Consider the following 19411-nt stretch of genomic DNA (forward strand, 5'->3'; position numbering starts at 1 on the left):
GGTGAGCCCAGAACTGCTCGCACTGATATAGGGGCTGGAGACAATGGATGTAACGAACAGTGTTGCACAAACCACGTGATCGGGTTGCTCCCGATTTGAGCGCTTTCAAGCAATCGTGCAGGACGCAGCATGGTCTTGCGCCATCTGCCGAGGCAGAGAAGTTCCTTGAAGTTCTAGCTAGGAAGTAACACGAGGTAGTCCGGGCTTTACTGCTCCACAGAAGGTGACTACTAAATCTAGCGAGCCATTTTGCTAAAAATGAAAAACGAGGTAAGAAGGGTACGGGCACTTAAGCACAAGGCTGCCACGTTTGGGATCCACCCTGATTTGGCGAATTTCGATCTTATGGAGCTAGTTGAATATCAAGACCGTGGAGTTCAAATTGAAGATTTTACATTTGATTGCCAGGTCTGTCTACACTGTAAGATACACATGGTTGATCTAAATCAATGCTCTTCACGACTGATTGTTCAGAGAGTGACCATTGATATCCGACATGATTTCCAAAATTTCCGTGGATATGATATACCCACCGAGTGTCTCGTTGTCAAATGGCACAGATGGTTCCGCATTTCTTGGCTGTTTTGAATGAGATTGCTGACGTGTCCGAGGTAGAGGAGCATCTAAATCTGAGAGCGCATCTATCCCTTTTCTGAACAAGTATCGAATCTCCTCGAGCCATGGAAGAAAGGCAGAAAATGACGCCGACGTAGGAATCGTCTTGCGAGTGGTCAGGAAAGCGCACTTGATGTCAGAGAGTCCCTCCCATGATAGTGTTCTGTCAAACCACTGCGCAAAAGGCATGTTTTTCAACTCTAACTCCTTCATGACCTTTCCTTCCGCAGATTGAACAATCTCATAACGGCAGCAGAGCATCAATAGAACATAGTAGAAGGCTTCGACGTCATGACGATATAGATGGCTAACGTCGGACTTGCCCAGAAGTTCATGAGCCATGTAAGGCGGTGTACCTGTGCGATGAAGGGATGACGCCTCCTTGAGAGGAAGGAAAGAGGCAAGGTCGTAGTCGTTAAGGACACCAAGAATTTGGAATTCCTGTTTGCTGTCATCGTGGTATCTTCTTCGATACATCATATTTTTGAGGCTCATGTCGCGGTGGAGAATTTTGGGGTTTTCGTACAGCCAAGAATGACCTAGAGCGAGTGATTAAGACATTGAGGATGAGTAAAGGAGAGGAAAGTTACGAACATCGAAATATATCATGGAACGCTTGGGCAATGTCCTTGACATCAGCTAAGTCTGTTATGGGAAAGAGACGTTCCGAGACGATGATGCGAAGAAGGCGCTCTTCGTAGATGAACGTTTTTTCGTCGACATAGGATGCCTCTATCAACAGTTCTATCAACCTTCTCTGTGGTGAATCTTCGTCGTCGAAGTGAAAGTCTTGGGAATGAAGGATCTCCGGAAGATGATCCAAAACCCAATGCCTCTTGCCTTCACCAGCCATCTCATCAGCCTTGGCCTTCGCGGCGTCCATCAGCTTCTTCTCCGAGTCGCGATGGATGCTTGGCCAACTGATCTTAACAACGAGTTCTCGCCCAGGCCATGCCGCCGAGCGAGCGAGGACGACGCAAGTGTCGCGCCCAATGAGGCAACGCTGGCGATGAACGATGCTTCCCAGAGTGAGAATGATTTTCGTTCCGTCAGATTTCGCCAACGTCATCTTCAGACCGTCGAAGAGGGTTATAGGATTCCGCTCTTCCATTTTCCCAAAACCTCTGATGTAGGGATCTTCGATTATGTGATCAAGAATACCGCGCTGGGGGAGTGTGAGACGATGGCATCCAATAAGCATCCCAACGAATAATCGCTTTTCTTCCTTATCAGCTATGTCGATGGCCTGAGAGACGACGATAGCGGATCGGTCATAATAAGTGAGCTGAAGGCGGTCACGGTCGATTAAAGTGACCAGAGCATGCGACCGCAGTCCAGCACTGGAGAGTATCTGCATCGCGTAAGTCGCACACTGAATGCGAGCCTTCTCGTCGTTCGGAAGATGTCTCGGAAAGCCGTCCTCATCAATTGGGTCTAGCACCCGTCTTGCAGAAGCAGACGCTTGGCTGTCATACGTTCGACGCGAGACCTTGGAAGAAGACTGAGAAGTAAACAGTCAGATCGTGATCAGAGTAAGTGGACGACCAGCGTACCTCGTCGCTACTATCCGATTTGCGCTTCTTGGTCCTCGAAGCCGAGGGGATATCTGAAGCTTGGTTGTCTACCGAAGTCCGGCAGTCAGTGGTAGCACTCAGACCGCTACCATCCCGCTTCTTACGTGGCACCGGTTTCAGCGGGTCCTGACCAGCTAATATAGTAAATTCAACAAAAGACAGAAAATGCGCCGTGGAATGAGCATACCTTTTAACAACCGAATCGCGTTCGTCCCTTCGTCGAGGGCGTTATCAGTGGCTTTCATCTCCTTGGCGTCGATGAGCTGCGGCCATGCAGGAATGTTATTCTCTGGCAATGGAGGAATTGGCTTCTGCCGCAGTCCTCCCGATCTCTTAACCACATCCTGAGCCTCTCCATACTTCTCCAAAGCATTTAACTTCAGCTTATCTTTCGGAGATGCGAATATCTGAGTCAACATCCCCACTATGTCCGGCTTCAGCTGGTCTTTGGACCCCCGCACAACGAGTGGATCCATGCGGTGATAGTGGACGATGTTGTCGTCGGATACCTTGGTGTCCTGATGAGTCTGCAGAACGTTGACAGCCCTATTGCACATCTTCGCATGGGGTCGATAGAGCCGCTTTTCCCGGTCATGATCAACGACCGCAACGTTGACTTTCTTCAAGTACTCGTTCAGAAGTCCGTTGAACTCTTTATCGGCGAGAACATGGTCGATAGCAGATTTGAAGGACGTACGCCAGTCTGCAGGCAAGAGAAGAATAGTTTGGAGAAATGTGTCGAAGTCGATGAACAAACGGTGTCGTAGGTCCTCTTTTAGGTATGGGTCTACGGGACCAACCTTTTTTCCCGGGTTGCAGACGTTTAGACTAGTGGTGCCGCGGCTGTAGGGGGTTCGTCCAGTTATCCAGGAAGAGGGTCTGGTGTTATCACTCGACGGAGATGGAGTACGAGGCGCGTTGACAGCGTCAAGATGTGGCGGCGAAGGTGGCAAGGGGTCTACATGATTCTTCTGAGGCTCTTCATCGGCAGATGATGCTTCAGAAGCACCCGACGCGTCCCTGTTACGAGCATCACGGTAATATTTAGAGTGATACTGCTTCTTGGGTTCTGGTTTGGGCTGCGAGAACGGATCCATGTGTAGATATGGAGGAGGGGGGGCTCCGATAAAAATTAGGACGACCATGGTGAACTTTTCGCGCTGTTATAGAGATTGAGGACAAAGGATGTAACGAGCCGTTACAAAGTCGCGCAAACCACGTGATCGAGTAACGTTATGTTGAATTTGGCATTGATCGCTAGTTGTGGCAGTGAACGCAAACTTACACAAACTTATTGTTCACCTCCAGAACACGAATTTCAGACAATGCATGGGACGCAAAATAATTTTCTACTCTTTGCTAATTACTCTGAACTATAATGCACCAACGCCAGTCCAAGCATCACTCCTGAAATTCCGTGCGAACAGTTGGCGAATTCAAGCTTTGAATCAATGGGCAGCGACAAAGGGTTGTCTTTTCCACTAGGACGAGGGGAAATTCCCACCGATAAGCCGATACCACTGCTTCTCTTCTCTGAGATCTCATGCTTCAAGTAGACTGGGCATCCACAATGTTCGGCCACCTGTTCTCTGCATCGTTTTTACATTATACCGTTTTTATTATGAATTCAGCATTGCGCAGTGCCGGCGTGGCGCACCACGGTATGCAGTTACTAATTTCTGCTGTAAGCGGATAACAAAGTAACCTGAAAGCAACACCCATATATGGATTGCTTGAAGCAAGATAAGAGGAAATTCCGACTTACGAAGCAAGACAATGGGAAAATGTAGGTTGACGAGTACTCCATCATGAAGTTCAATTGGCAATTGTGTCTGGCAACCGCAGGACTGAGCGTACCTGAGCGTACTCAAAATTCATCATCAGCTATGGTCGTGAACTGAGTCAGCGCGTCGAGGTTCAGTTCTTCTCTCATCTTGGAAAGAAGGCCCCTTTCCAGCTTAACGAGATAGAGCCCAAATTTTTCTGTGTGGAATAATCTAGGGATAGGTACGAGGGCTCTATAGCTAGAAAATCAGGAACTTAAAGGTGCAGATAGTATTCAATACTGTCATTACTTGGGGCTCCTGCGTGTTTGGCAAGATTGATTGACCGTGACTAGCCTAGGTTTATATAAAACTCCCATGATCAAGCCGGTGTCTCTGCGGTATTGCCGTTCGACCCTATATAGTTCCCTCCCTTTCTCCTGTCGTCTTTTTTCGCTCACTATGAACAGTTCACCACCAATAGCCAATAACAAGCATATCTCAGTCGATGCCGAAGGAAATACCTCGGTTGACCTGGAATTTATTGAGGAACCTTTGGGACTTACTCAAGAACAAACGTATGGCTACCCTAAAATAGTCGTCGGAGACCTTCTGGGTCCAAATTCCCGCTACGAAATATTGCGCAAGCTAGGTTGGGGCCTGAATTCCAGTGTATGGCTTGCACGCGATCGTTCGTCCATGTTTGTGTTCCAATTCACTTATCTCACCTTCCGAGTACTTATGATTCATCAGTGAAAGCAGATTTCTTTCCGTTAAAGCCTTGAAAGGATACGCGACTGAAGTAGTAAAGCGTGGCATCTCGCGTGAGCTTAAGGTTCTCCAGCTACTTGCTAGCACGCAGGCACCTACCGCATGGCCTTCTCGATGTCTCAACCTACTTGATCACTTCATCATACCCGGAAAAGTGTCCACTGACGGCGAACACTTATGTATCGTCACTGGCCTAATGGGAGGAGATGTCAAATCTTTGGTGAAAGGGCCCCCCTACGGGAAACGCCATCTTCCTCTTCCGTTAGCGAAGCACGTTCTTCGCCATGTATTGCAGGGCCTGGTGCAGATTCACAGTTTGGGTGTTGCACATACTGATCTGAAGCCAGACAACATCATGTTTGACGTCGATCCCAGCTTGGACATCCCATCTCTGTTGACACGCGAACCCCCTCGCCTTAACGTTCCCGAGCAAACATGGGAAGGCACCATGCAAACCGCGGTTTCGCAGCCACTACCGCTTCCCAGCTCTCTCGATGACCTCCTTACGCGGAATTTCTATATTGCTGACTTTGGGAGCGGTGTGTACACCTTTTCTTCATGATAGACCCTTCATTAATGCTTGCGCTGGTAGCCCAAATCGTAGAACCGGACGACCGGACGACAGACCACATAACCCCGTGTGCATTGCGCGCTCCAGAGACAATCCTGCTTGGTCCATGGAACCAGCGAGTCGACATTTGGACCTTTGGTTGTCTCGTACGCTCCTATTTATTCTGTTTCTGTGCCAAACAATTGATTTAGCTTTCCCCCAGGTGTTTGAACTTATCACTGGCCAAAACCTTTTTGAATACGTGCCTTACCCGGATCGTGGCCTCGACGCTGCTGCAGGACACCTATGGCAAATGATATGTTTCACGGGTGAGGATTTTGAACCTAAGCAGCTTTCATGGAGCCATCGAGCGACGCAGTATTTCGAGAAAACCACTTGTGGGTTCTGCCATTTTTTCTTGGAAGAGAATGTGCTGTACATCATTTACATCCAGGTTATCTCAAAGAAAATCCACCCAAATTCCGGACCCCTTTCGAACAGTCATTGAGGAACTACAAAGTCATCGACGAGGAAAATGTGCTAGTGACAGCAGCTTTCATGCGAAGATGTTTACGTTTGGACCCAGATGATAGGCCTTCAGCGGAGCAACTACTCGATGACCCGTTTTGGGCAGAGAAGAGTGGATGAACGAAGCACAGTACTATCATGTTCGTGGTTGAAGGCAAAGGAATCTGTTCATGTCTTACAAAGTTACATGTTACAATATCCGAAAATATCAAATATTCCCCGCTCACCCATTCCGTATGAATTCTCTGCACCTGATTAGAGTGCCTGTGGCGTAGTACATTGCAGATCTGTCGTCCAAAATGTCATAGTAGAGAAAACCTTAAGACCGGCGATTCCCCCTCTTTATACCTGTGTCTAGAATATTCGCATTCGATGGGTTCAAAGGAGACGTAACCTTAGATATGGGACAAAGATGGAATGAGTAAACGTTGACAAGTTTCAACGCAGTGTTTACTAGATCAATGCTTTCCCTTGCGCTCCTTTCGCTTCCTTCCAATCAGTGAACCCAATGATCTCCCCGGGCCCTTCTTTTCGGTTTCTTCGGTACGGACCTTCTTGGCTGGCCGCTCTTTTTCGGACGGGGATTCCTCCACATCGGCCTTCCTCTTCTCCTTTTTATCCTTTTTCCCTTTCTTCTCCGTATCGGGATTCTACACGCGTACTCAGAAAGGTTATTATACGACACGAAAGAGGGCACTTACAGTAGCTCGTTCACGTTGTTGGGTAGTCCTCCTCTGGACAACTTGCACATTCTCAATAGAGAATTCCACGATGAGCGTTCCCTTGACCGTGGGGCTGGCCTTCTCCTGCTCATCCTGCAGCCGCTTCAATCTCGCATCATCTTTCTCTTTACCCTTCCCTTTCTCGACCTTAACGAGATCTTTCAGCTCATCCTTGTACCACTCCTGCAAAAGCTTTCCAACATTGGGGTTATTGTTTGCCCACCGCAAGACCCGTAAAGAATCGGCATGCGTATGCATCTCCACAAAGCCGTACCCCTTACTTCGGCCCTTCCCAGTGACTGGATCTACCCGCTCTTGCTGACGGATGATCTTGGCTTGTTTGACACGACTGTCAGGTTTCTTCTTGTTCTTCTTACCGCTGGCTTCGTCATCGTCCAACTGGCCCTTTCGATCCACCTCAACAGCGAGTTCATCAGCCGTGAGCCCGTTCCTCTCGCCCTTTTTGACGTCCCTCTCGAACTCTCGTGCAGCGTAAAGGGCAAGGCGTTTTAAGACCCGCTCGGAGACAAAAATGGGTATCTGTCGTATGCTGAGCCGTGTTTTTGAGACGTACAATGAAGGGTTGGAGTTGAGGAGGGCCTTGCGAGCGCCGAAGGAGGCAGTACGTCGCTCTAGTTCTGCCTGAGCCATTACCTGGGCAGCAGGCGAGTTCGGTAAAATAACTAGAGAGATTTCAGTATCTAGTACATATCTCAGGGAAAACAATACATACCACCCTCGCGCAAAAGATACATATTGCGTTTGTCTGCTTTTTCGCGTCTTCGCTCGCCCTCTTCTTTGAGTTTTCCAGCTTCGTCGCGAGTTACAGCTCTCACGACGTCCAAGGTACGGCCGTGAAGGACGAGGCTTTGTGCCAACGAAGAAGACGGATCGGGAGTGAGAATGGATGGCATGCTGAAGGGATTCTTCTTTGGTGCCGACTCAGCTCCTGTCGTCTCCACCTTTAGAAGGTCGCTCTGTTCTACCACCTTGTCTGCATCCTCCTTGTTCCAGAAACATGCAAACCCGGTACCTCGGGATCGCCCAGTCGAGGCATCCAAAGTAATCCGAGCGTACCGTAGAGGTCCAAATGCGCGGAACCTAATAGATAAGAGTAAATAAGCAGGTAAGATGTTGTAACAAGTGACCTACAATGTTCGTAGTTCGTCCTCAGTTGCAGTGAAAGGTACGTTCCGGATGAAAAGTGTTGTCCCAGTCTCCGGAGGTGGAAGTTGAGGCTTCACAGGTTCTTCGTCGTGTTCGTCTTCTTCATCAGAGGAGTCACTGGCATCCTCGTCGGTGCCGTCATGGACACCCAACTGTTCCTCTTCCTCGCTTTCCTCGTCGCTTTCCCGATCTTCGCTCGAGCCATCTTCCATCTCAACGTCATTGTCTTCCTCCATCCGTGTCTTCTCCTCCTCCCACTTGTCCTTACTCAGAGCCCAATCCACAGCAATCGTCCGCTCCGAAGATTTTTCCGCTTCTTGTGTTTCGCCATTGTCATCCTCGACATTCGCGCCCTCACCCTGCTGCATCTTCTTCTCCAGTCTCCGCTGCTTTTTCTTCTTTTGCTTATCCGACACCATTCCTTCTGCCATCCCAGCGCGTATTACTTTCCCATTACATGACTCCATGGCCTTTTCGGCATCCTTCTTACTGAGCATCCAGACAAAAGCAAAACCACGGGATCGGCCGTTGTCCTTGCCCTTGGGAATATGTATTGAGTGTATCGGGCCATACGGAAGGAAGAGAGCACGTAGATCTTGCTCAGTAATGTTGAAAGGGGTGTTCCGAATGATAAGTCTACTAGAGTGATTCGGCGCAGCGGCCTTTGTATCTGCCTTGGATGCTTTTGCTAGACTGTCCAAACGTTTTTTCAGCGTTACGGAAAGGAGAGAACCTTTGTAAACATGGGCATGGAGTTTGTCGACAGCATCGTGCGCTGCCGCGGGAGTCGAAAAAAGTACATGCGCTGTATCCAAGGTAAGTAAATGGGATGGTAGCGACATAAAAGGTGAACACACCTGCACCCTCATCCACGGGCCATTCTACGCTCTCTGCGCCCTTGTATTTTCGAAACTTTTTCCATAACAAAGCTTTGGAATCTACAGAAGGGGGCAGACCGGTTACTACGATGGTGCGTATCGCCAGTGGATCCTGAGACGCCCGGGGGCGAAGGGTGGGTATCTGCTTGGGTTTGGATTCCACTTTTGCTGCCTTTTCGGTCTTGTCTTTGGGCTGAAAAAAAATACTATAGGAACTGTACTTAAATACATGAGATCATGACACACTTTATTTTCTGCCCATTGGACCCTTAGATTTCTTCCGACGAGAGCAATGCCATCCGCTGAAATCTTGTCGAGTGCAGCCTGTGCGTCTTCTTTTATCGCAAAAGAGACATATCCCACACCCTTAGAGACACCAGTTCCTGCTTCCGTTACTACGAATGCTGAACGAACTGGTGCGATATCGGAGAAGAGAGTCTGCAAATCGACAGAGGTCGCGGTATATGGAAGATTGGAAACAAAGAGTGTTGACCTGGTCCGGAATATCAGTACAATGAAGTTCCTGGTTGCTCACGGAACCGTACCCATGCCCAACAGGCTCCTCTTCGCGTTCCTTCCGTTTGCCGAGCGTCGACATTGGTCGGGTATTGGGAGAAAAAATATGTTGTTTGGCTACCTGTCACCTTTGTTTGGCAAACGCCCTCCGGACCTCGTAATTTGTAATGTAAAACACGGTCACGACACCTTTCCTCATTACCACCACTTGGTCCATTCATGTCATCCGAAAGTCTACGAGAAGAAGGAAAAGAGTACTTCAGACAGAAGAAATTTGCCCAGGCGAAAGCAAAATTCACCGACGCTCTCAAAGTCGATGGAGAAAACGCCATTCTGTACGCTAACCGTTCAGCGTGTAATTATGCTTTATGCCAGTACGTTTTTGTTCACTTATATTTCCTGATGCTGATATTACAAAATAGGTATGAAGAGGCTATCTCCGACGCTCGAAAAGTAATCTTATAGATGGGCGCAATCGGCTCATAGCTCATTGATATTCAGGCGACCGGGATTGACTCACAATATATTAAAGGATGGCATCGTCTAGCGACCGCTTGCGAGGTCAGTTTTTTCTCTCTTCATAAGGAGCTGGTTTCATTATACGCTAGGCCGTTGACGACCACGGTGACAGTATTGAAGCGTGGGAGAAAGCTTTGGAACTTCTTCCTGGCCCGTCATCCTTGACGGTCGAGCAGCAACAACAGAAGGCTCGATGTGAATGTGATATCAATGCCGCAAAATCAAAGATTCTTGATCCTGATCACATGTAAGTTTGCTTTGACCCTGCTCCTAGTCGTTCTTGGGCCAAGACACAATCTAGCTCTCTGGAGACAGCCATTGCCATGGCGAACGCACACAACATTAGCATCCCTCCTCCTCACACTCATGCTCGTCTTCCTGAAGTCAAAATGGCGTATCTACAACATCCAAAAGCAAGACAAGAGCCTCCTATGCATTTTCTGGTGATCCCCGAATCAGTCAAAGAGCCTATTCATCAAGTGACCGTGCAAAGAAACGACAATACGCAAGCTAGAATAGCCAGATTGATTGGTTGTCGATTTACAGGTAGTGCGTTACTTCACTCGGAAGATCAAGTCGCATATGTGCGTCCGCCATTTCTACTGCGCAGGGAAATTTTGTCTCATGGCTGTAACTACAGAAAATCGGAAAGCCAAATGGCGTTGGCGTTGGCAGGCTGCACAGAAGCTTTGAAATCTTCATGGATGACAACGCACTGAGTCAACGTCGGCGCAACGAGAGAGCAAGCGTACTTCTGCATGCGACTGCTAGTCAGCCGCTACATGGCACCATCCTCTTGATGAAAACTGTATTCATCAAAAGCAGCGCCGATATGTTTGGTCGCAGTGCTGATATCATCGGATGGGAGCGCGTCAACGAGTCGTATTTGAGGAGCCCGGAGTGGAGGGATCTGCGACTGGAGTGGATTGGCTTGGGCGGCCGTTAGACAATTGATCACATTTCATATGTAAAATCAATGTACTTGTACATGTTTTATGTAATCACTCTAGGAATCCTCAGGCCGACCCGCAATTCTCCGACAACTACCACCACCTCAGCCGCCAGCGAACACCAACTCTGCTACTGGAGCCTAACCTCAAACGCAGTACACTATGTCTTTCGTTCATGCCGCCAGACGGTTCTCGACGGTATCGAGCGAAAATTCGAGTTCGATGCTTGGCACAATGCCGCCACATCTTTGTTATGTTTTCTTGCAGTCGCCGCAGCCGATATCGCGCTTTCCATCGCGGCTTATGGTCCCTATACAGCGCGCTCTTCAGCTCAAAGTGACGAAATGGGGTGCATTGGTCAATTGGGCATTTTACGGCGGTCCAGTGAGCGAAAACTTCGATGAGGTATCAGCCAAGGCTTTTTTCGCCAACGGAAAGATGCTGGATATTTCGCGTCTGACGATGTCAAACTTGGACATGGTAGAGGAACAGATGAGAGACTGTCTGTCTGGAAATGGTGCCAGTTCATTCGACGACGCGATTCATCTCTATGTCTGCACGCACGGGGCGAGGGATTGTCGGTGTGGGACTACAGGAAAAGACGTTGCAGAGGCTCTTCGACGAGAGATTTCTGCCCGTTCTGAAGCTGATCCGAAAGGACTGGCGAGTCGTTGCACGGTAGGGGAGGTCGGACACGTAGGAGGTCATCAGTGCGTTCATTTTTTCTGTATATTTCTCCATCTCTGACAAGAAACAGATATGCGGCCAATCTTCTCGTCTATCCTCACGGAGAATGGTAAGATTTACGCGCATTTTTGTTTCGATCTTGTATGCAAACTGGATTATCAGGTTGGGCTCACTGACACCAGTGCATATACCCACGACTGTCGACAAAATCATCGAACTAGCCTCCAAACCTTTCTCTATACACAATCCTCCACTTCTTCCTTCGAACTGGCGGGGTCGCATGGGACTTTCTAAAGAGGCGCAAAAAGAGCTTGTTGACTACAATGCTTTACTCAAACCTTCATAACGAACAACCCAGCCGTCCTTCGGAAATCCTGGCGCATTCGCATTCCCTTCACTACCATCCCATCCACCTGCCATCATCGCAACAGCGTATAGGAGCCCACCCGAGCCCGGGAAATACGGTGTAGGCACACGTACACCACCTAACGGCATCCCGACGTCGTCGAAGTTGAAAAGAGGGTCCAACAACCACTCAGTGGCCTCCTCGGCATCTCCATTACGCGCCGATGACATTGCAAGCATCGGGAAATCCCACCTACAAACCGTTCAGCTACCAATAAACAAATACGTGGATCGAGCTCACCCCCAGCAGTTCGTCACATTCCAATCCTCTCGCACTTTATCAGCCGTCGCTTTCGCAATTGTTAGGTTTAGACCCTCTGTCTCCGGAAGCCATCCATATAGACCCACTAACGCGGGATGGTCGTTGGTATACGCCGGATCCGTCCAAAAGTCGTTTTCAAGTGTTTCGTACACCTTGTATGTGCCGTTGTTAACAGGAAGTGCGGCCAGATTGTCTTTGACTACCGTCCAATTCTTCGGGACCTCTGCACCGAGATTTTGCATCCATTCTTCGGCGTAGCCCAATCCCAAACGCCAATATGCCAATTCGAACGCGGGATTCACTGTCACATTGGGACTTGTGTCCTCGCTGACGACATACATGGGCGGCCCCAAATCATAGACGCCTGTAGATGCATTGTACCACGCAAAATCCGCCATCCAGTTGGCTGTTTCCCGAACCACATCTTCCCACTTGCGCAGCGTCTCCATCGTTGGTGATGCTCGATACTCATACTGCGCAAATATGAGCGGGTGCGGTTGCTGCCAGATCAGTAAATTATTTATCTGACCTGGGGATGAACGACCTGAAGGGTCGGTCATCTTTGGCCATCGTGCACCGGAGGGCCAGTGTTGCTGCTGCTGTGATCTGGCTATCGAGGATGGCAGGAATTTTGCGTAGGTATTGGTAGATCGGTTGAGCAGCTCCCAGTTGTTCCAGAGTGCCCAGTGTGCCGCGTGCCAAAAGTACATCTCCATGTGGAACTTGCTATTTTATCCGGGTAGTGAATTGAAAGCGATGCTTGTGTATCTCGAAGGTACTTACCCGTACTGCAAGCTCCGTGAGTCCATTTCTCCGCAAAGAATAGTGCAAAGTCACTCACCCAGCCATCATTCACTAGCCCGGACTGGCAACGTGCATAAGAACCAACAATCCCTATAAGCAGCCTGAAATCCACTTACCTCCTGCGGTGGTGTGTCCCCCGCCTCATTGACACGCATCAAATACCGCGACAGAATGATCCTTCTCTGTAACTCGTCTGCTCTCGGATCCGAAGATTTCGTAAACACGTCGATGAAACCGCTTTGTGACCAAAAAGCGTCCCAAGTCGTTCGCGATGAAATGACCGTGCTGTCATAACTTGTCTCGTCTGGGCTTGCGACGCCATAGGAAACTGCCATTTGGAAGGTCGACGTAGAGTCTTTAGGTAGGATGGTGTAACGATGAGCGTCGGGAGAATCACGGGATATAGTGAAAGCATCGCCGTCAAAAGAAGTGACGAACGAGGCTTCGTTGAGTGTGTGGGTAATCTCTGCATTGTGGTCATCGACATCAGTACTGATCGAAGTTGTGTGGTTGGCAGGAACATTCCAGTTTCCGACAAAGGGTGCGCTGAATTCTGCCGAACCATCGTTCCACGGATAATCCACGAACACACCCAACTGGCCATCACTCAACAGTACAGATTCGATGCTGATGCCAATGGTGTCTCGGTCTTGCGCACACGTAGTTGCCACGGTAATCGGCTCTCCTCCAAAAGAGAATCCGCTTGTAATCGTTCCTGTCCAGAGGTCGAGTTCCTGGTGAATATCTGTCAAGTTACTCTCCGTCACGTTGAGTACCTCTCCCTCGGCCGACCGAAACACCAGCCCCACCCGCCCAAGATTAACGCGGTTGGGATTAGCTGTGAGCCATTGCTCAATCAACTTGTCATCTCCACCAAAATCATACTCGACAAGTCGTCCGTGGTTATACCAGCTTACACCGTGATAGTCATTCAAATCGTTCATCGTCTCCCCTTGAGGCAAACTGTCGTTTTTCCACCCCCACGAAGACATGATGGCGAATGGCTGGAATGTTTGGAGACCTGTAACATCGGCCCCGAAAGCGAAGTTTCCATTGCCTACTTGCATTGGCGTGGTGAGACTGGATGCATTGCGGGTGGGATTGTACCGTGACACTAGTGCGTGTCGGTCGATTGCTGCCAACGCCTGGCACGTTAGAAGGAGTAGGAAGAAGAGCATTAAGGTTCTTACTACTTCGAAGAGTGGGTATTTAATGCTGCACGACTTGTGTCAAGCCCGGCCCGTCATACACGACCTTGTGACAAGAGTTCGTCCCGTAGATGTGTTCCTCTGCTACCAAAGCCATCATGCTGCACGAGGTCTGCTCAGTAGCTTTGACTATTTTCGCGCTCGCTGCAAAAGGCAACGATGACGTCATCAGCAAACCCATTTCTCAATTTGTTCCACCTGATACAACAACTGGGAAGCAGCTGTTTGTCCTCATGATTCTCTTGAGGCGCTCTAATCTCGTAAGTCTAGCCAATGGCAGTTATCTCTTACAAACCAGTGAACACTTGATAGGTGCCGCATCCTACTGCGTTATTACATGCAAGGCCCAGACATTTCAGTAATAGTGCCTGTCCCACGCAAAGGTCAGGTTAGCAAGTCTGACGTCACTTATGATCCTTCCCCGTTCTCTATATAATACACAGCGGTCTAAAACATCGTCTTTCTCAGGTATCACCATGACCACCGCTACACTGGAACTTTTTCCTGTGCCGTCTCTCTCCCCTTCCAAGCATACCCCAAGCATCCTTCCCGGAGCTGACGCAGACTCTACCGTCGCGTTGCAGAATGTTCTTCGAGAGAATCATGAGAGGTGGCACATCTTCTTCAATGACAAAAGATTTCACAAGTAAGTCAAGCAGGCGGGTCGCTATTTTGTCGAAACTTACCTCGAAGGGCAGTCATACCACTCACCATGCGTTGGCCATCTGGGCTCTCGGTGCCAACAAAGAAACCATTGACGCTGCGTATCGCGAGGACGCTACCATCCAAAAACCTGCCATCCCGTCTCCGAGCCCCATAACTTCGGCAAACTTCACTAGTCACCTCGGAGATGACAAGTAAGTCTGCTTCTCAGCCATCCTTGCAGGTCTCATTGGTATTACAGATATTTTGACGCCTACATGGATTTCTTCAAGGAAAAGATCCAGGAGAAAGGCACTGCCTCAGTATTGGAGGAATTCATTTTCTCGGAATCTGCAAATATCGATACGACAGCGGACAAGAGCAAACAGCCCGCACTGCTCAACCGTGTGATGAATGGCCTGGTCCATCCCATGATTCATACGGGATATGGACTTGAATTTGGCCTTCCTGGAATGGTCGTCGAAGGTTGGATTTCTCGTCACAACGTCTATCCTGTCTATTCATAATACAAATCAGGTCTCGCCGAGGCTGCAGTACATCGCGACAAGCTCCAATCTCTGTTCCCTTCTTCATGTTTTACATTTTCACCAGCGATAGATACGCTCACAGAAAAAGCATCCTCTGAACTAGCTCTCGACGATGTTCCACAATCGCATAGCGAGAAGAAAGGAATTCATGCTTTTGACATTCTTGCGCGGATCCTCGCAGACGACACAATTGAAGTGCCTTATAGTGATGAGGATGCGTTTACGAAAACGCTGGAAGCAAACGGAGAAGCTCTGTTCCGATATGCAAGCCAGTGGACTTTGGATTTGTCAGATCCCAAAGAAGTATATCGCAAAGTCGAGGAGTTGCAGTGGATGAATACCATCATATACGCAATCGGCGGTTCTCAGCCTGGGAAAAAGTTTAACAGCGATTTCTTCCTGTATGTGACTTGTTCTGCAGCACGCAAAGATGCTTACTGTGCTTTTCTTCAGCATGCATCTTGTCACGTCGTCCTTATTCCTGCCGTCTTTCGTAGCGTACCTCACTCCACCCTCTCAGGCCCTCCTTCTGCGACACTACATGGCTGTATCCGTAGCTTGGTGGGTTTCTCGGGGCCGTCCGGGCTTTGACATACCAAAGTTTTTCGGGGCGGATACCCCCCTGGTTCCTGCAACATCTCCGGCTACCAAAACCCCAAGTTGGAAACTGACGTCTGCGCATAATCCATGGTTTAAGATTATCCAGCACGCTGTCGTCGATCCAGACGATCACCTGTGTAAAATCCAAAGGGCGTTCGCGCACTATGCAACCCTTTATGGGATGCGGCCTAGTGGTGAACCTGAATTTTCACGGACGGAACTTCCAGGCGCGGAGAAACTCGATGGGACGCTCTTTCTTCGAGCCGCATATTTGACGGCGAAACATTTCGAGGAAGGAGAAAAGCAGGGCGACCGAGATTCATTTTTATGGGATCGAACCGGATTCTATTAGCTAAAATTGCGTCGCATCTTTTCATCCAGCTGTGTTTTGTAATACTAGCACCCATTACCTCCGAAGGACTTGTGCATGCGCTTTAACGTTAGTTGGTGTGAATATTCTCGCGGTCCGCCGGGCCGGGAATACCCCTCCTTTTCTCTGGACTTTTGGCAGGCACCGGGACGCGTGGATGTGGGTGCTGGTCGACGTCCTTCGAGCGGATAACGATGCTAAGTCAGACAAGCGGGCGCAACGCATTACCATGCTCTTCAAAGTTCGTTGATGTCGTGCACAGTGCACGCTGACAACAGCCTTCTGGATGTAAGCCAGTAACGAATAAGAGACTGATCTCCACTAACCAAACCGCCCATCTCCAGACAGAAAACCACTCAGACAATTTGAACGCATCTTGAGATACCAACCGGTGTCACGGCTGCGAGTTGATAATTTCGGTGACCATGCACGGGAAGTCACGTGCTCATTCTCTTGGGATTTTTTGAAAATTTTCTCTAGGACCAATCCTATCTCTCATCCTCCTTTCTTGCTGGTACAGCATTACGCGTCAGACACTCGGGTACGGAGACAATATCCGACTCGGAGTGGCGGTCGCCAAACAAAAAGCGCGCACTGTGGCGCCGTCCTAAGCCACCCCTTGCTCCTCCAATCAGTATTGACGAACAAGATATCTCAGTAACGTAAATTCATCCTCCCTGCACCCGCATCCTTTCCCTGGGTAAGATCCGGTTTGTTTTGAATGTTGTAACTCTCAACATGGCGTCTGTCATCCTCCTTCATCCTCCAGGTGATCAGGACACGCAGGGCTTCTACGGACGTCGTGCCAGATTCGGCCAGCTGGCTAGCTTGTACTGTTACAAAACTCGTCGACATCGGCAGTGCAACCTCTATGAATCATGGCTACATATCAGGTGCCTACAAGCTCCGGCTACACACCTGCATGTCAACGGCGACAATGTGCCATGTTCCCTCTCTGCATACCCGGGCCGCAGCCAAGGATAACGCTACTAGAACTCGTGTATGGCATGACTCTACTTCTATGGCGGTCGTATCCCCATTCTCGTGATCTTGGCGTTACCCAAGAGGCGTAGATGTCGCTTCAGAATACTAATGTCAGGCAGCGGGCGCGATCACTGAGTTCGATAAGCAAAGCCGGCATCTTTACGGAAACAGGATAACGCCTCCTGCTTTACCCGCTCTCGAGCGGCGACCTCTGTTCATCGTGATGCCGCAGTCTAAAATCGCGAAAAAAATTCCTTCCCGCGAATTCCTCAGGCTGCAGATTTGGCATCAAATCACATTTTTCCGGAAAATACCGTGATCCGGATTTTCAACATAACGGCATGTTTGGTGCTTCTGAAGCCAACCCCAGATGACCCCGCAATAAATGTTTCAGATACGTCTCATGGAGAGAAAAAAGAATAGTCTTTATTTTCCCCCGATCTCACGCGGCCCAAGCACGTTGTCGTTATCCACTTTCCTGTAGGTCGTCTCTCTTGTCTCTCTTGTGTTTTTTCGTTCTCATTTAAATATTCACAGTTTAAAGCAGATCCGCGGGGTTATAATGAAGTGGAAGCTATGATCAAATAAGCGCCGTCGGTAATTTGTTTGAGCCGGCGGACCGAGACCGGGGTCGGGCCGCTCGTTTTCAGATTCCAAACTTTGAACTTAAACCATGCCACCTCACATTCAGGTCCAGCTGTCTTTCCCTCTTGCCTTCCTCCTACCTCTGCCACTGTCTCCTCATCTATGTCCCTCCGTTATCTGAGGTCTGCTCCAATATCTATCTCTCGACGCGCTTTCACGAGGCGTACCTTTACTTCCACGGTCACTGCGAGGTGTCCTCCTAATGTGAAGAACGTCGTCACCGAGAAGCTCTTTCAGTCGCCCTCTAAGTACATCCAAGGACCATCTGCCATCAAGAACGCCCCTATCTATCTGGGGTCGTTAGGAAAGACGGCTCTGCTGACTGCAGATGATGTCGTATACAAGATCGGTTCGTCATTTATGAAAATACTCCATGGACCCCACTCTGATGACCTTGTACAGCTGGCGCAGCGCTGACGAGTTCCCTAGAGCAGGCCGGCATGAATGTCGTATATGTCCGCTTCAATGGTGAGGCTTCATCCGCCGAGATAGCGCGAGTTCAGGACATTGGCGCGCAGAACAAGGTAAAGGGTTTCGCATCATGTGCTCCAACGTGAATATGGACCCTGACAGCATACTTAGGTCGAGTATGTAATTGCTCTCGGTGGCGGGAAAACAATCGATACAGCAAAAGCGGTAGCAGACAAGCTTGGCATTCCTTCAGCGGTTCTTCCTACGACAGCCTCCACAGACGCGCCTTGTTCTGCGCTCAGTGTTCTATACACACCCCACGGGGAGTTTGATCGTTATTCCTTCTTCAATAAGAACCCTACCGTCGTTCTAGTGGACACATCGATAGTCGCAAAGGCACCGGCTCGATTCTTGTCTGCCGGCATTGGCGATGCTCTGGCCACACACGTCGAAGCGCGCGAGGTTAGGAACGCAGCTAATTTTGGCGGTTAGTATCGACCAGTCCAATTCGTCTTTCTGAGAAATATTGACTCGTGAATTATAGGTGGGCTTCCCACAGTATTAGCAAGCGCAATATCATCAAAGTGCGAGGAAATCCTGTTCAAGTACGGGAAACTCGCGTACGAGTCCAACAAGGTCGGCGCCATAACCCCGGCCTTGGAAGCTGTAGTTGAAGCGAATACGCTACTATCGGGCCTGGGTTTCGAGAGCGGCGGTTTGGCTGCCGCGCATGCGATTCATGATGGTTTGACTGCCCTGGAGCCTACGCACAAAATGATGCATGGTGAAAAAGGTACGGACGCGTGAATATGTTATCACATGTGTTAAGCTTACCCTGCGGTCTGATCTTCAGTCAATTTTGGGACTGTGTGTCAACTCATACTTTCTAACGCGTCAGCGGAGGAGATGGACCGGTATATGGCGCTCATGACCTCTGTTGACCTTCCTATTACGTTGGCGCAGCTTGGTGTTACGAGCGCCACGGACGAGGAACTTCGCCATGTTGCAGAGTTGGCTTGTGCGCCGAACGAGACAATATGGAACCTTGACTATGTTATTAACGTGGACGTTGTCTTCAACGCTATCAAGGGCGCTAATGCTGCTGGTCGCAACTTTCTACTCAAGGAAGGGTTGTTGTAGATGATGAGTTTTTCGGGCTTTGAGTTAATGGGTTTCTATTGTACATCTTACTTTACAATTTTGTGTAGTACGGCATACCACTTTTCGACAGTCTTTTCAATTTCACAGTTTGTTGCTTCTTTTGCGACGTTGGAGCTGATACCAGCCTAATT

At 49.2% G+C, this 19411-nt stretch overlaps 8 protein-coding genes across 8 annotated transcripts; 5 read left to right on the plus strand and 3 right to left on the minus strand.

Annotated features, from left to right (window-relative positions):
* Positions 1-402: 402 nt before the first annotated feature.
* On the minus strand, positions 403-3334 carry EV420DRAFT_1766427 (uncharacterized protein; the record flags this gene model as incomplete). Its single annotated transcript, XM_060480878.1, has 4 exons — positions 403-1154; positions 1210-2116; positions 2169-2323; positions 2377-3334. The coding sequence occupies 4 exons, from the start codon at positions 3332-3334 to the stop codon at positions 457-459; spliced, it is 2718 nt and encodes a 905-aa protein (XP_060327735.1). The 3' UTR covers positions 403-456.
* Positions 3335-4712: 1378 nt separating this feature from the next.
* On the plus strand, positions 4713-6017 carry EV420DRAFT_1560797 (kinase-like domain-containing protein). The gene is made up of 4 exons (XM_060473832.1): positions 4713-5262; positions 5316-5440; positions 5497-5671; positions 5728-6017. Exons 1-4 carry the CDS (start codon positions 4920-4922, stop codon positions 5919-5921), a joined length of 837 nt encoding a protein of 278 aa, XP_060327736.1. The 5' UTR covers positions 4713-4919; the 3' UTR covers positions 5922-6017.
* Positions 6018-6090: 73 nt separating this feature from the next.
* EV420DRAFT_715779 (uncharacterized protein) lies at positions 6091-9208 on the minus strand. Its single transcript, XM_060483202.1, has 7 exons — positions 9114-9208; positions 8815-9061; positions 8548-8761; positions 7676-8495; positions 7257-7624; positions 6503-7206; positions 6091-6451 (listed from the first exon to the last, which is right to left on the minus strand). The coding sequence occupies exons 1-7, from the start codon at positions 9164-9166 to the stop codon at positions 6260-6262; spliced, it is 2598 nt and encodes an 865-aa protein (XP_060327737.1). The 5' UTR covers positions 9167-9208; the 3' UTR covers positions 6091-6259.
* Positions 9209-9267: 59 nt separating this feature from the next.
* EV420DRAFT_1560799 (uncharacterized protein) lies at positions 9268-10617 on the plus strand. Its single transcript, XM_060473833.1, has 6 exons — positions 9268-9458; positions 9507-9537; positions 9586-9645; positions 9693-9850; positions 9905-10187; positions 10244-10617. The coding sequence occupies exons 1-6, from the start codon at positions 9304-9306 to the stop codon at positions 10547-10549; spliced, it is 993 nt and encodes a 330-aa protein (XP_060327738.1). The 5' UTR covers positions 9268-9303; the 3' UTR covers positions 10550-10617.
* A 158-nt stretch (positions 10618-10775) lies between these two features.
* EV420DRAFT_1255634 (Sucrase/ferredoxin-like-domain-containing protein) lies at positions 10776-11544 on the plus strand (the record flags this gene model as incomplete). The annotated part of the gene is made up of 3 exons (XM_060466769.1): positions 10776-11263; positions 11311-11349; positions 11403-11544. Coding segments are annotated over 3 exons (669 nt in total), but the record flags the coding sequence as incomplete, so codon positions are not given.
* Positions 11430-14181, minus strand: EV420DRAFT_715821 (Six-hairpin glycosidase-like protein). Its single transcript, XM_060483203.1, has 5 exons — positions 12828-14181; positions 12749-12772; positions 12691-12695; positions 11887-12633; positions 11430-11838 (listed from the first exon to the last, which is right to left on the minus strand). Exons 1-5 carry the CDS (start codon positions 13887-13889, stop codon positions 11559-11561), a joined length of 2118 nt encoding a protein of 705 aa, XP_060327740.1. The 5' UTR covers positions 13890-14181; the 3' UTR covers positions 11430-11558.
* Positions 14182-14395: 214 nt separating this feature from the next.
* Positions 14396-16061, plus strand: EV420DRAFT_1621815 (uncharacterized protein; the record flags this gene model as incomplete). Its single annotated transcript, XM_060475739.1, has 5 exons — positions 14396-14565; positions 14618-14776; positions 14824-15047; positions 15099-15510; positions 15563-16061. 5 exons carry the CDS (start codon positions 14396-14398, stop codon positions 16059-16061), a joined length of 1464 nt encoding a protein of 487 aa, XP_060327741.1.
* A 1394-nt stretch (positions 16062-17455) lies between these two features.
* EV420DRAFT_716196 (glycerol dehydrogenase) lies at positions 17456-19395 on the plus strand. Its single transcript, XM_060483204.1, has 6 exons — positions 17456-17547; positions 17601-18057; positions 18111-18232; positions 18291-18606; positions 18664-18912; positions 18973-19395. The coding sequence occupies exons 2-6, from the start codon at positions 17811-17813 to the stop codon at positions 19257-19259; spliced, it is 1221 nt and encodes a 406-aa protein (XP_060327742.1). The 5' UTR covers positions 17456-17547; positions 17601-17810; the 3' UTR covers positions 19260-19395.
* Positions 19396-19411: the final 16 nt, after the last annotated feature.

Source organism: Desarmillaria tabescens, assembly GCF_030435595.1.
Source record: "Desarmillaria tabescens strain CCBAS 213 chromosome Unknown EV420scaffold_33, whole genome shotgun sequence".
NCBI lineage: Eukaryota > Fungi > Basidiomycota > Agaricomycetes > Agaricales > Physalacriaceae > Desarmillaria > Desarmillaria tabescens.

Bases quoted from the DNA above. Each gene is read 5' to 3' on its own strand.
- EV420DRAFT_1560797 (XM_060473832.1), top strand. From the start codon at position 4,920: ATGGGAGGAGATGTCAAATCTTTGGTGAAAGGGCCCCCCTACGGGAAA. The intron at 5,263-5,315 runs GTGTGTACACCT...TTGCGCTGGTAG, and splicing joins TATTGCTGACTTTGGGAGCG to CCCAAATCGTAGAACCGGAC. The intron at 5,672-5,727 runs GTGGGTTCTGCC...ATTTACATCCAG, and splicing joins GTATTTCGAGAAAACCACTT to GTTATCTCAAAGAAAATCCA.
- EV420DRAFT_715779 (XM_060483202.1), bottom strand. From the start codon at position 9,166: ATGTCGACGCTCGGCAAACGGAAGGAACGCGAAGAGGAGCCTGTTGGG. The intron at 9,062-9,113 runs GTACGGTTCCGT...ATTCCGGACCAG, and splicing joins GAGGAGCCTGTTGGGCATGG to GTCAACACTCTTTGTTTCCA. The intron at 7,207-7,256 runs GTATGTATTGTT...AAATCTCTCTAG, and splicing joins GTATCTTTTGCGCGAGGGTG to TTATTTTACCGAACTCGCCT.
- EV420DRAFT_1560799 (XM_060473833.1), top strand. From the start codon at position 9,304: ATGTCATCCGAAAGTCTACGAGAAGAAGGAAAAGAGTACTTCAGACAG. The intron at 9,538-9,585 runs GTAATCTTATAG...ATTGATATTCAG, and splicing joins CTATCTCCGACGCTCGAAAA to GCGACCGGGATTGACTCACA. The intron at 9,646-9,692 runs GTCAGTTTTTTC...ATTATACGCTAG, and splicing joins GTCTAGCGACCGCTTGCGAG to GCCGTTGACGACCACGGTGA.
- EV420DRAFT_715821 (XM_060483203.1), bottom strand. From the start codon at position 13,889: ATGCTCTTCTTCCTACTCCTTCTAACGTGCCAGGCGTTGGCAGCAATC. The intron at 12,773-12,827 runs GTAAGTGGATTT...GCACGTTGCCAG, and splicing joins GGGACACACCACCGCAGGAG to TCCGGGCTAGTGAATGATGG. The intron at 11,839-11,886 runs GTGAGCTCGATC...AACGGTTTGTAG, and splicing joins AATGTGACGAACTGCTGGGG to GTGGGATTTCCCGATGCTTG.
- EV420DRAFT_716196 (XM_060483204.1), top strand. From the start codon at position 17,811: ATGTCCCTCCGTTATCTGAGGTCTGCTCCAATATCTATCTCTCGACGC. The intron at 18,058-18,110 runs GTTCGTCATTTA...GACCTTGTACAG, and splicing joins TGATGTCGTATACAAGATCG to CTGGCGCAGCGCTGACGAGT. The intron at 18,913-18,972 runs GTACGGACGCGT...TCTGATCTTCAG, and splicing joins AATGATGCATGGTGAAAAAG to TCAATTTTGGGACTGTGTGT.